The 14,336-nt window shown below is 41.8% G+C and overlaps 1 protein-coding gene across 3 annotated transcripts in view; it reads left to right on the top strand.

Annotated features, from left to right (window-relative positions):
- Positions 1–14,336, top strand: part of LOC121283984 (F-box-like/WD repeat-containing protein TBL1X) — a 318,557-nt gene that overhangs the window by 226,647 nt on the left and 77,574 nt on the right. For all 3 annotated transcript variants that reach the window (XM_041198852.1, XM_041198854.1, XM_041198853.1), the window contains one exon: positions 1,478–1,584. In XM_041198852.1, coding sequence (XP_041054786.1) covers positions 1,527–1,584 — 58 coding nt within the window. In that variant the 5' untranslated portion in view covers positions 1,478–1,526. The remainder of the gene's footprint in view (positions 1–1,477; positions 1,585–14,336) is intronic.

Here is a 14,336-nt window from a genome sequence, read left to right on the forward strand (position 1 = left end):
GAAGTAAATGAAGTTGAGGCACAGATTAGCTATGATCCATTTGAATGGTGGACTGAATAGCTGAATGCCCCTCTAATCTAGGTTTTTGCGACTGGAAAGACTACAGCCATTCTTCTGGTATCAGTTTTATTTTGGGAATAGTAAAGCACATTGGAATAATGTATACAAGTGTAGGAAAGCTGTACATCAAGTCCAATAATGGTTTCAATGCTGTAATCTAAGTGAGCTGGTCATGCTTATGTCAATGGCTATAAACTAGCACAATGCAATGGTTGATGTTTGGAAAATTGGTAAACAAGATAATGTTAAAAAGGGTAAGCAATTTTAACTTGCTGTCTTAAAATTGAAGACAGAGCAGGATTGCAAATTTTTGGGAACATTCTCTGGAGTATTCCTTTGACATCAAAAAGTGATTTTGCAGTTGTGGTGCGAACAAGATTTAAGATCTATTGTACTGCTGAAAACTTTGTGATCTTAAAGCATGCATTCATATTGCACTAATAAGACCTCTTGCACTCACTCATTCATTAGTATGTGACCAAATGCCGCATTGAAGAATTTACCCTATTAGCTGTAGGTTAGGGTGCCCATAATTGCCATGAATTTCAAGTAGAAAGCATACTTCCAGGTGAAAGGATTAATGCTGTATATGCGGGTTATATATGTTCAAAAAGCAATTATAATTCTATAATGACTGCCTTTGAAAGGGGGAAAGATGAGTAGAGAGACCAGTTTTTCAAATGAAGATTTTCAAAAGGTAAGAGTTATGTAAAGGCCCATAAGCAGCTCACAGTGTGAAGGTAAGGGTGAAGGGTTGGGAGAATTTCATGATAGAACAATCAGACATGGAGTTTGGATGAAGTAGGTTTGGGTCCATGCTGTTTTCTAATTTGGGGCTTAATGTCCCTAATAGTTATGGTGCCAAACTAACAACCCAAAGACCAAGTGTTCAAATTTCACCATGGTAAACTATCAAGTTGAATTCAGTAAATCTCATCTTCCGAGGGCTAGTGTCAGCAAGGTAAGTTTAAAAGCTGCTAGCTTGCTAGTAAAACCTAATTGGGTCGCTAATACCTTTCAAAGAGCTGCTGTGAGCCCAATCAGTCTGTCCTACACACAATTCTACTTCCCCACTTACACGGTTGACTTTTAATGTCCTCTGAAACCATTCAGTTGTAAACAATCAATACAAAGCTCCTTTCTGTCCAAGTGATCAAATGCACACGGGTACAGGAACAGGAAAATCTGCCCCATTGACTATAGAGAAGGCTTCTTTGTCCCAGATGAGGGTTCTCAAATATAATAGATTCTAATTTTTAAATTTTGGATGTTTTGACTTATTCAAAAATCATTGGGGGTAAAAAATGAACATTAGTCATCATGTTATTTGAAGCTGTTTTATTTTGTAACCAGTGGAGTTAATTGTCTGCTAAACTTTTGAGAAATAATTATTTTTTTGTGTGTCCTTATCCAACAGGGCATAGACTGCAGTGTTTATAAACCTCATAATTTGAGGTGGGGCTAAGATGAGCATAACTAGTGACGAAGTAAACTTCCTGGTTTATCGATATCTCCAAGAATCAGGTAAGAACGTTAATACGCACCACATGACTGTGAAGCAGCTGATTTGTGTGAATCTTTTATTCTACATATATGATCCCTTATGATTAAGTGACTTGTTTTTGTTATGGACCCAGTGACTCTGATCTCAGAAGTTCAGCTTTTTATGAAGGGTTGGCAGATTTGTTGGAAAAATGAGGCTCACATGCCCTCCTCCTGTACTTTGGCTCAGTCAATGGACTGTAAACATATGCAGGCAAGCCCTTACAACTGGAGGGCATTCACATGTCATGCAGGTGGCTGTTATATGTGGGCGGGAGTTATACAATAATAGCTTTGTTCCGCATACTTTGGCATAAATTTAGGCAGACTTTACATATTCACAGTTATAAAAGAATTTGTTGGTATTTGGGGCTTTACCATATTAACTACACAATCGATTTGTATGCTCAAGGGTTTCTTCTTTACAACCGTTAGCTCAAAACCTCACTTTGTCTGATCAATAATTCTTCTTCAACATTGATTTATGAAGTTAATTGGGTAGGCCAGACAGTCCCCGAGGATTTGATTTCTCTTTGCTGTTAGGCCATCACTACTGGCAACAGATGAGCAGCAAAAAGTAACAGAGTAGTAACAAAATACAGTGCTCTTATTAATTATAGAGCTCAATTATTTTATAGTAGAATCGTAAATATATATTGCAATAAGATGCCCAGACTTCAGTAAGCAAGTTTTGAGTACTTATGATCCAATGGTCTCTGAACTTGTTACAATATTGAGCATTTTAATACACAGCAATGTTTGTTTCCTATCAGCTAACTATATTGGGAAAATATAAATCGAAACTGCTGTTGTGTGCACTTGAACTGTTACAGGGATGTTATTATTTTGGTGGCAAACAGGATTGTTTTTCCCAACGTTGAGTTTTTTGTTTACTTGCACATTTGTATTACCAGAATCAACAAGTAAGGGGTTACACAAAGGGGTTAGGGTGGTTTTAACCCTATCCACCTGGAAAAAACTGCACAAGCGGGCAGTTAAGATCCTTCCAGGTTAGTTATTTGCCATGGAGCTGCTGGGAGCTGGTTTTTCCCAAGTTTAACATGTTTTACCGAGCAGGTGGCTAGGACACCTTCCCAAAGCTGATGGGGTTCTATTCATCCATATGCATATTAGGTCCCAACAATGCCATCAGAATCAAGGCAATTCTAACTAGCCAGATTGGGAAGCCTCAGTGGCTTTTCCACTGTGGGGGAAGAGGATTGGGTCAGGCGTGGACCAAACAAGAATCTTTATTTTTACTTTCTTTGTGGAAACAGGAAGAGCAATTGTGCACCTCTGGGCTCTATAAGAAACATGTAGGTTTCTGGTCACAGACCTGTGACCACTTCCTGACCATAAGATCCACGCGATGACAGCCTGGAAAGCCAGTTTTGCAATGTATGTGTGTCATGGATAGAATGTATTCAGTATATACACTCTTATTGCCCATAATCAATATGGAAAGAGGTGTGTCTTTTCTCACCCTTGGAGTGTGTATTACAATTAAATGTGTCAGCAGCAAGCCTTCATGTGTTAAAAAATAAAAGTGGTCATTTGTTCTCACACACTTACCCCAAATTAATGCAATGCCGCGCGTGCACACACACACACATACACACTTTGGATTCAGATAAAGGAAGTGCACTTTTAGAGATTACAGTTAACTCAGTCTCTGATTTACGATTTCTGGTCTCTCATGTAGCAGCCCCGTGGTTTCTTGACTGGATTCGATGATTTAAAGTTAAAGTGAGGATCCTGTAAAGCAATGGATCCACAGCAGGTTGTGAGGTTTCTTGTAGTTGAATATCTAGGAGGTTGACTCTCAGGTGAACTTTGAAACTGGAGCAGGTTAAATACTTTGGCTGCTTGGTGACTTGCAGCAAGTTTGAGTCTGGCTCTCTGGATGGCTGACACCTGATGGTTCTGATGGATCTGCCAGGTCCTGGGGTAATAAGGATGCAGAGCCCAAAACCAGTTTCGATCACCAGACTGCTGGTCTTTTTGTGGAGCATGTGGAACATTCCTTGTTCCAGTCCTACTCAGGGCCCTTCCCACAACTCTTTTTCTGGTACATCGATTACTTTTTGGTGCCAATTCATGTTCTCAACTGGATCTGGAAAAATCTATCGATTCTACCCCTCTCTCTCACTCACTTGGTCCATCTCCAATGCATCCTTTCCTTTCCTTGACTTCTCTGTCTCCATTTCTGATGACAGACTGTCTACCAATATTCATAACAAACCCACCAACTCTCACAGTTACCTTAGCCATAGCTCTTCATACCCTGCTTCCTGTAAGGACTCCATCCCATTCTCCCAGCTCCTCTGCCTCCATTGCAGTTGTTCCAATAATTATACCTTCCAAAACGGCGCTTCCGACATGTCTTCCTTTTTCCTGAGCCAAGATTTCCCTACCACCATGGTTGACAGGGCCCTCATCTGGCCCATCTCCTGCACCTCTGGCTCACCCCTCCCCCTCCCTCCCAGATCTATCATAGGGTTCCCCTTGTCCTCACTTTTCACCCCACCCATCCCTGCATTCAAATGATCATCCTCCGCCATTTCCGCCAACATACGATGCCGCCACCAAATGCACCTTCCCCTCACCTGCCCTGTCAGCATTCCATAGGGGCCATGACATCCTGGTCCACTCCTCCAACACCTCATCCTCTTCCCACAGCACCTTCCCATGCAATCGCAGAAGATGTAACACCTTCCCCTATTACCTCTGCCCTTCACTGTCCAAGGCCCCAAACACACTTTCCAGTTGAAGCAGTGACTCATTTGCACCTCATTTAATTTAGTCTATTGTATTCACTGCTCACAGTGCAGTCTCTCCACATTGGGTAGACTAACTGCAGACTGGGTGACCACTTTGAGGAACACCTTTGCTCATTCCACAAGCATGATCCAGACCTTCCTGTCGCTTGCCATTTCAACACACCACCCTGCTCTCATGCCCATGTTTCCATCCTTGGCCTGTTGCAACATTCAAGTGAAGCCCAACGCAAACTGGAGGAACAGCACCTCATCTTCCGATTAGGCAGTTAGCCTTCTGGACATAACGTTGAGTTCAACAACAGACCATGAACACTGTCCTCCATTTTGATCTTTTTAAAAATAATTTCCCAACCCCCTCTCCCCACTGTGCCTGTCAGTAACTGGTTCATATGTTTGCTTTCACATAGCACTGACCCTTGTTCTGCTGTTAACACATTCTGCTATCCTACGTTTGTGCCACTATAAGCACCTTCTTTAGACTTTAACACTACCATTAATACTTCCCTTGCCTTGTCAAATCTCTCCTGAGCTCTCACCTATCACCTGACCATCTATTTTGCTCCACCTGCTCCCCGCAACCCCCCACCCACAACAGTATAGAATCCATCACATTTCTACCACTCCAGCTCTGAACAAGAGTCACACGGACTCGACTCAAAAAGTTAACTCTGTTTCTCTCTCCACAGATGCTGCTAGACCTGCTGAGTTTTCCAGCATTTTCTGTTTTTGTTATTATTGTCGGGTTAACACTTCTGGGGCCCACCCAGTATGGTTTAATTGGGAGAGGCTATCGTGCTACAATGAGAAATTAATATTGGCCATTGAGTTTCAATCTTCCTTTTTGTTCAGTATGAAACATGGGCAAAATTTTGACCTCGGCGGGCAGTGCCCAACCCACTTGAGTGTAAAATGACCTGTGCTGATGTCAGGCGAGCGTCCCAACGTCAACACACAGTCGCGCTATATTTGGCTCGGCGGGCATGCGTGGGAATCAGCAGCACATCCGCCAACAACTAAAAGGCCTGTTAAGTTCATTAAAATCTCAATTAAGTTAAATTTTTCGCTGCCTGTCCAACATAAGGGTTTGGGGGGAGGGCAGGCAAAAAGATCAAGCGGCCTTTGCATTTTTTGGGAAACCTCATCCATGGACAGGATGAGGTTTCCAACATCAAATAAAAATAAAATCTTTTAAATTCCACTTATAACATGTCCCATTCGTGTGACAGAGTCGCATGAGGAAACATGTTTTACAACATTTCTCACATCTTATTATTTAAAAAAAAGCTCTGTGCCTCAGGGAGATTCTCAAGCGTGTATTTGCACGCATGCGTGAAGTTCCTGCTCACCCTCCTCCCCTCCCCCACCCCACCCCCGCACAGGCAGTGCTGAGCGCTGCTACTCACGATTCACACTCTCCGGGCCTTAATTGACCCACCAGCATGAAATCACCTTCTGGCCTCGATTGTGGGCAGCGGTCGGTGTCCCGCCCACTCCCGCCTAGCCCGCCCAACAAGAGCTAAATTCTGCCCATGGATACAGGCAGTCTGTAAACTCCATAGCCTGTAGGTGTTAGCCCATCCTTAAACAATGAGATGTGTGAATTCCATAAATGGCTGTGAGGTATCCTCACTTATGTCCGTATTTAATTAGGTATTCCCCAGAGACTTGATACTGTTTGTAGTCCAAATGTTGAAAGTCACATGATTTGCAGCTGCCATCGTAAGAGCTTGTTTTTGTCCAATTTTTAGAAGTATTGACTGAGTTCATAATATGACATGCCTGTACTATGCATGACGTATATCCATAGAAATTGGCTGGAAGGACTTAAACAAGGCCAGAGCTTGAAGTAATCTGGGCCTCCTTTCTGGTGCAACGAAGGAATTTCTAGCTCTCACTGCTGCTCACCCAGCCAAATCTGGCTCAGAGTTAAAATTGAGCCCAAAGCGTTTATACAGTATCAGTGGAGGACTATCAACTCAGAACAGACAGATGTCCAGAAAAGTACTCATCAGGGTATACAATTGATCAACACAATGATAGTCTGAAGCAGGAAATCATCATGCACAATATCAAACTTGTGATGCTGTTATTAAAGATAGTTCACATTGTTCCTCAGAATTAGCTGTAGACACCTTGTTCACATTCTACGGCACATAACTAGGTTATAAGAAGCCCAACCCGCAAACCCCGATCACCTTCAAAGGATGACAAGGCCTGAAGTTATGACTTTGGCAGCTCTTCTGGGACCACTGGGCAAAGGGCAGGACCATGACTTGCTGGACCCACCTGTGATTGATAACTCAGACTGAGACTTCAGGCTTCGCCATGCGGTGGGGGTGGGGGGTTTGGTAGCACCCAGGAAACCCAGAATTCAGTGGAACATGCTTGTCAGTGGCATTTTAACCCAGCCACTGCATTACCATATCTTTTCTGGGTGCCCTGACCAATTAGTGTGAGTGGTTGTATTGGCCATCTGCAATTTAACTCCAGTATTTGAGGGGACGCTCCAAATATGCAGTTTGATGGAAATTGGAGTTGGGGCCACAAGAGAAGGAATTAGCAGAATGGAGTCCAAACCAATGTTTGCTCTAAGCCACAGAGCTGCCAAGTAACCGGAAAGTCCCTGTGTGCGAGTTAGTCCTTTGAATTACCATACGGCTGCACATAAAATTTTAAAGGGGCCAGGCGCTTAAAGAAATCACTAGCACACTAAAAATAAGAATGAGGGAACGGTGGGCCAGATATTCAAAAGCTGCATCTCGTTTTGGTAACGCTTCCCTGGACGTACTGCTCGGAGCTGTCAGGGCCAGCAGGGAGGTACTGTGTCATGCTGATGAGCAATAAACCCAGCAGATAAAAGAAGGTGTGGCTGGAGATTGCCTACGAGGCCAGCAGCAGGGGTGTGGTGCCATACTCATGGATTCAATGCTGAAAGTACTTTAACGACCTAAACAGGGCAGGAAATGTAGGCAAAATGGCATGTTCACTTGCATCCTTATGTGCACATCATTCCACCTTCTCAAGCCTACCCAGCTCACCATCCTTCACACACCAAGTTACCCTGCAGCAAGGATAGACTGCCACATAATTAATGCATCATGGCACTTCCCAGAAATCTTACACTAAGTGCATAAACATTTTTTTTTGTGGATGCTCACCAACCATACGTTGATGGAGTGGAAGCTGTTGCTGCTGATGAATACTTCTGGGTGATCTAGGGGTGTCTTAATTGTGATGTGCTTCTAGTCAAAGATGCCCTGAACCAATGGGTATCCAGTCAAGGCTGCTAATCTGAATGCTTGCTCATTTTAATGGGCATTTTCGCAGGAAAAGTGTGCATAATTGATGACCCTGGCAAAGAAACAATCACTGTATTATGAATTTGTGGGCCATCAACTCTGAGATTCTGCCAATGTTTACAGGAGAGCATTGGAAGTATCCAGAAGCAAAGAAGTTAAGGTCTGTGTTAACTTTGACAGTCACTGCTAAAGTATGGCCACCAAGTGCAGCTGGCAACAAGTCTTGTTCCAGCAGGCTGAAAATGCTTGGCACCTATGGGGAGATGGTGGTGTAGTTGGAATGTCACTGGACTAGTAATCCAGAGGCCCAGGCTAATGTTTGGGCGGTGGGGTGGGGGGGGTGGGCGTTGAATCCCATCATGGTAGTTGATGGAATTTAAATTCAACTAATAAAAGTGAAATATATATATATAAAAAAAGCTAAAACAAGAACAGAAATTGCTGGAAAACTTGGAGCCACACAGACTCAAAGTCAATTCTGTCTTTCTCTCCACATATGCTGTCAGACCTGTTGAGTTTTTCCAGCAATTCTTGTTTTTCAGATTTCCAGCATCCGCAGCATTTTGCTTTTATATTTAAAAAAAAAGCTAGTTTCAATTAAGGTGAACATAAAACTAACATTGTCATTAAATTAAAAACCCATCTGGCTCACTAATGTTCTTTAGGGAAGGAAATCTGCTGTCCTTACCAGGTGTAACCTACATGTGGTTGACTCCTAACTGCCCTCAGAATGAACTAATAAGCCACTCACTTCAAGGGCAATTGGGTATGGGCAGCAAATGCTGGCCTTGTCAGCGATGCCCATCTCCTCTAATCCTCTGCCTGTAGGCCCTGTGTGCTGGGTATGGCTGCCTGTGAGCTGCACCTCTCTGCTGATCCTCTCTCTCCTGTGGAGCTGTAGGTCTGTATGCAGCAGGTTGCTGCACACCTCATCTGAGGTCCAAGGTAATAATACATTGTTACAGGCAACTGTGCTAATGACATTGTTAGAGGCATCTGACCTGGTAGATCAGAGCTTGAAAGTGCAGATCAAATGTAGAAATCTCTGAGATGTAGACAACTACAGTTAGTTAGCGTAACTTCAAAAATGATAAAAGTTACTCCTAAAGTGTGTGAGGTACTCATAAAGTGTGTGAGATAATCTCTCAGCACAAATGCTGTGAACAAAGTCTTTCACACAAACGGAAGAAAGCAGCTGTGAAGTGTCAGTACTTATTGGCATAATTCTCTTTCCTGTCTTCAGTCCCTCAGTTAGTTCTGTGTTCTCACCTTATGTTCATTGGTGAGTTCTAAGAAACCCAGGAAATGTGTGGACCCACTGTAACATTTGCAAAAGTCATGTCATGTTAAAATTGAGCGATCAACATATTGAAATTGACAACCACCTCTCGAAAGGGTGTTGCACGCATTCAGCTGGAGTTAAATGCAGAAATCGACAAGTCAGGGCTGGCTTTCCGACATAGTCGCATTTTTTAAGGACTTAACATCTGACCCACATGCAAGCCCACTCACCATGTTAAAACTCCACTCTCCATTTCACAGCCCACAGATGGTCAGTTAGAGCAGTTAGTGACTTGGTTTTAAAATTAGTACCAGCCCACCCAGGTAAGCAAGCTAATTTGAGTTTGCAGTAGATTAACTTCTGTTTAGAAGTCCAAGTTTAGCAAGAGTGCATGTTGTGATCTTTGTTGTTTTATATATCAAAGTGTGTGAAGAAATATACATTTGACAGCTTTAAACTGTAATGTTTGTTCATCTATCCAATGTCTCTGAATTTCCAGACTACTATTCAGACAGTGGAGAATTCATGTGTCACCATGTGATGCGTTCTACTGGCCAGTGTACACAGTAAGGATTCTCTGTTATGATGTCTGGGTTAGACAATTGTTTACCAAGATATTGGGCAGGATATGGTGCATTCTGGAGATGTATGGCATGGATGTGGCAGAACTCAAAAGAATATCTGATGTGAAAACCCAAAAGTGTATTAACCTTGAAGGACAGAAAATGTTCAGCGTTACTGTGGATGTAACTGATGTGAACAGGACACATGGCACTGGGATTAATTATTTCATTTTAAACTCAAGGTAAATGTGCTGCTTACTTAATTGAGAAGATTCCCTGTTCATATACCAACTTCAGATCTGATGAGAAACAAAAAAAAAAAAATAATTCTGCACTGAAGTCTTCAATAGTGCCATTTTGAATCAGCTGCCAAGAGGATTATGCAAGAGTGACCTGGAAAGGAACACTACAGTTTGTTCCTTGGTACTGCAGTGTCAATGAACAGCAATGAGATCAGAAGCACAACGCAGGAGATCAAAGCTACTGGTGTACCACTGTATGACTGTTGCACTGCCATGGTGTGCTGACATGGTGTGCTTTATGTTAAAATGCTGTTATTAAGTTAAATATAGCTCAATGGGATTACATTTCACAGAACAGCTGAGCTGAGAAATGTACAACAGACTCTGGTCAAAGTGCTCGATTTTAACAGGAGCAGGTTTTGGGAGTTGGGGGAGGGGGCTGTTGACCTGCAATAACATCCATGGTGGGCTTTGCACCTAAAGCTGTTGGCTATAGGTAGCCTGCCCGTCTGTTGATAGAAATTTCCAGTGGGGTTCCAGTATATTTAAAATAGAGGTTGTATTTCTGGCAAATTGCTCTGCAAGATTGCTGCAAGGTTTTTGGCAGCAGTGAGTTGGAAACAAGCCCTTAGGTCCTCCTGAGGCTTTCTCTTTTAAAGGTCATTGTGGAAAGAGTGAAGCCTGGAAGGGATGTCCTCTTGTCCACAAGTAGTAGAAAAATTGAAACAATTGATATATACCAGACTTGGAGAGGCGATGAAGTTTATCAGCTCCAGAGGAAGAATTTTCCAGTTGGCGATTGGGGGCGGGGCCCACTCACCGACATGTTAAATGACATGCGGTGAGTGGGCAGGTGCCCCGACATCACTGCGCATCATTCAGATTGTCAGTTCGACGGGCGTGCAGCCAAGCCTTCATCCACAGTCGGGATGAGGTTTCATGAAAGGTTTATTAATTAAATTAAAATTTTTGAAAAAATGAATGGACATGTCCCAGCTCATGTGACAGTTTCACATGAGGGGACATGTCCTTAAAAAAAATTTCTCTGTAATTAAATTTTTCATAACTTAAACTAATCTCCCGGAGGCAACTATGTGCCTCAGTGAGATTTCTGTGCTCTTTCGCGTGCATGCCCCAGTTCAGTGGGCTGAATTTTCCCCCTGTTGGGGGGCTTTGTGCGGGGGCGGGTAGGAGCGAGTGTAAACCCGTTCAATGCTCCCGATTGGGTACGCGCCACCATTTTACGTGGGCGAGCCAATTAAGCCCGCCCAGCGTGACGCACACCCAGAAGCGCTGTGCACTCCCTGTGCACTCCCTGAGGCACAGCACTCCCCAGCACTCTAAACATTTCTTTCCCCTGCATCACATCTTCACTACTGATCAAATGGATGCATTTCAAACCCATGGACAGTAACACTCCTTAGCAGGCAACAACTTTAGGTTGCAGGCAGTTGGCCAGTCCTCAAGGAAAACCTCAATGTTATGAGGGGATTGCCGAAGGGATAGAAACTTGGCATAATAGTTCCTCACACCATTTTCCTCTCTATTACACCTTGGAAGAAAACAACTTTCAGTGTGAAGTAGAGGAAAATAAGCCCTATGTCTATAGCTCAGTCACATTGAGCATTGTCTCATACATTATGACTTGCAAAGACACTGTTGTAGAGAGTGCTGTGTATTGTCATAGTTTGTAAAAATAATGGAGCATGTTTATTTTTGAGGTGGGAGTGGAATGGTGCATGATATGGCACTGCTGATGGTAAATGCTGAGTTGTCCAAATCCCAAAGGGAAACTTGAAACAACTGCCACAACTTGTTTTGCAATTTGTATAAACTTCAAGATGCGTGCCATGAATTCAGTTGTATTAAGACCACCAAGTCTTATAGGTTTTTATAAAACCAAATTAAACATTTATTAATAAGAGAAATGATTTGTGACACATACATAGATCTACAAATTACTACTATGATAACTTCTAAATCCCCTAGTTAATCTGACTCCCAGTTGCACTTTCTTTAAGGCAACAGTAAGACACACAGATTTTAAAAGAGACAAGCAAAGCAAGATGATACCCTGAACCAGCCGAATTCAAAGTGAATTTTCTTAACTTCAGTTCTTTGAAAGCAGCAGCTGGAGGCAAAGATGCCGAAGGCTTTTCACACTTGTTAGATCATAAAAACGCCTACCTTTACACAGAGCCTTCGCTCCTTTATACATATTTTCCCCTTTGAATGCAAATACCCATTATTTACTGTTTTTGGACTTTATCTTTCTCATGATAAAAATCTGTCATAGCACTAAGTTTTACCAGTAATCTTTGGGAAAAATAAAAATGCTGTTTCTGAACTTCACCTGGCTAAGTGACATTTCACCCCTCCTTTGAAAACAATCTAGTATGGTTTATTTAAAATGCAAATGTCCTTTTACACCTTTTACATTCTAAACTTCCCCATGTTTATCATGTTTACATCAAAGCCTTCAGACCAGCTGCCTTTAATCCATTAAGTCTCTCACACAGACACATGTAGACACAGATATCATGATTTTACAATAAATTCCAATAGCGTTATTACATCTTCCTGGCATCTGACAATGAAAATCTTGGGGCATCACTTACCTCCCTGTTCCTGCTGCTGCTCTAGCCACTGCTATGTTGGTAATGGCTTTGAAATGGGCAACCCAGGTGCTCACAGGAAACCTCAGTTGGCCCACACAGATCAGATGCTATCACATGAGTAGACCCTGATGCAATCTTGAAGCATCAATGGACAGAGTGTGTGCCGATTTACATTTATTTGAGGCCTGACTATCTAAATAGTTTGGGTCCCTGGACACAACCTATTTGCCTACCACCTAATGGAAGTGATGACAGAAAAAATTACCCACCAATGTTTCCAAATAAAATATACTTTTGGCATAGGTGATGCATCAGCTTTTTAACTGCAGCATTTGTACTTAAGAAGGTCACCTAAGGAGTTGCACAATACAGCTAGAGTCTTTTAGAAAACATAAGCCATCTTGTTTGACCAGTGGCACATTTCATAAAGATGGGGCTGACGTCCTTGACTTTGCAAACAGATTGTAAACAATTGTTGGAAATAATTTGGAGAACAATGTTTAGCAGGTGAAACAAAACCATACAATAAAGATCGGCTGGAAACTAGCTGCTGGCATAAACTTGCTTATATTACATAATGTTCTCTCATAAATTTTATGAAGTTGTTTCATAAATGTCTGCGCTAGATAAGGATTTATTTCCCCTCACTGAAGGCCAAGACACATGACATATAGTTCCACGGCAGCAGCTCCCTCGCAAGTACCTTAGCTAAGAGATCATTGTTCATACGTGAGTATAGATGGTGAATGTCAATAGAAATCACAGTGACCCTGGCCAAATGGAAGAAAAGGTTTTGTGAACTTAGCTTATTTGTTTTACTTGTTTCATTGCTAGTGAAGACGTAAGGTTTGCAGTTGCTACTATAATGTGTGTATGAAATTGAGAATCATGGCAGTTATAATGGTGCATCTATCAGAATAAAACTCATAAATCATTTTGCCACAGACATGAGATCTTGAATAGTATTTTGAGTTTCCATCCATTTGTAATAAACAATTTATCTGCTGGTCAATTAAGTGGCGTCATGTCTGTCTGTCACTGCTTCAGTAAAGTGGGTTCCAACTTTCATATTGTTTCCTTTCAAGGATCTGCATATAGTTTAACAGGCAGCATCTTGCTATGCATCCAGTGCAGGAATCCAAACACCTTCCATTATCCACACTATTGTTATTTATACTCCAGATCAACTGTCTGAATTTTCTCAAGTCAAAGCCTTCTGCAAGAAAAGACCTCATAGCACAGCTTTGTAAAGTACTTATATTCATTTTCATGCCTAGGGTATCGCAGTATCATAAACCTAAGACCAAAATCTGGGCACCTTCCAATATCATAGTGGGGACTTTACTCAAGTTGCTTCCGTGCAAAATTAACCACTCTATATCTGTAGTTATTTTATTAAGTACCTTATTGAAAGCTCACATTATGTCGAATTCAATATAAGTATTCATCACAGGCAGCTATCGTCAAAATGAATTCACATTTCTTTCTATAGCGTAAATAATAAAGCAAGCTCCCAGGATTGACCTATTGTAAATATGTTGCAGTGATCATTATTGTGTCTGTAATGTTTCTTTTACAATTTCTTTTCCATTGGAAAAATTGTTTACACTGGCAGCATAAAAATACATTAGTCTTTACTGAATTCCAATTGATGATGATCCTCATTATAGTTTGGTGCTAATTCAGCTTGATATAATACATCATTAATTCTGCCCTACTGTTTCTAGAATCTTACCAGTCTTCCTAAGTAGTTCTTAAACTGCAATTAAATAGATCATCTTTATTGCTCAGTAGCAATTGTGAAAGAAACATTCTAGTGCATTTTATACCTTAGTAACTGGCTTCAGCAAAATTATGATTCATGAAACATAACTTGCCAGGAGTCCTGGTAGTAAAGTAATTGCTGAGGTAAGCTGCAAGCGAACATTTTCAATATCACCATAAAGAGAA

The sequence above is a fragment of the Carcharodon carcharias genome, chromosome 11 (genome assembly GCF_017639515.1).
Source record: "Carcharodon carcharias isolate sCarCar2 chromosome 11, sCarCar2.pri, whole genome shotgun sequence".
Classification (NCBI taxonomy): Eukaryota; Metazoa; Chordata; class Chondrichthyes; order Lamniformes; family Lamnidae; genus Carcharodon; species Carcharodon carcharias.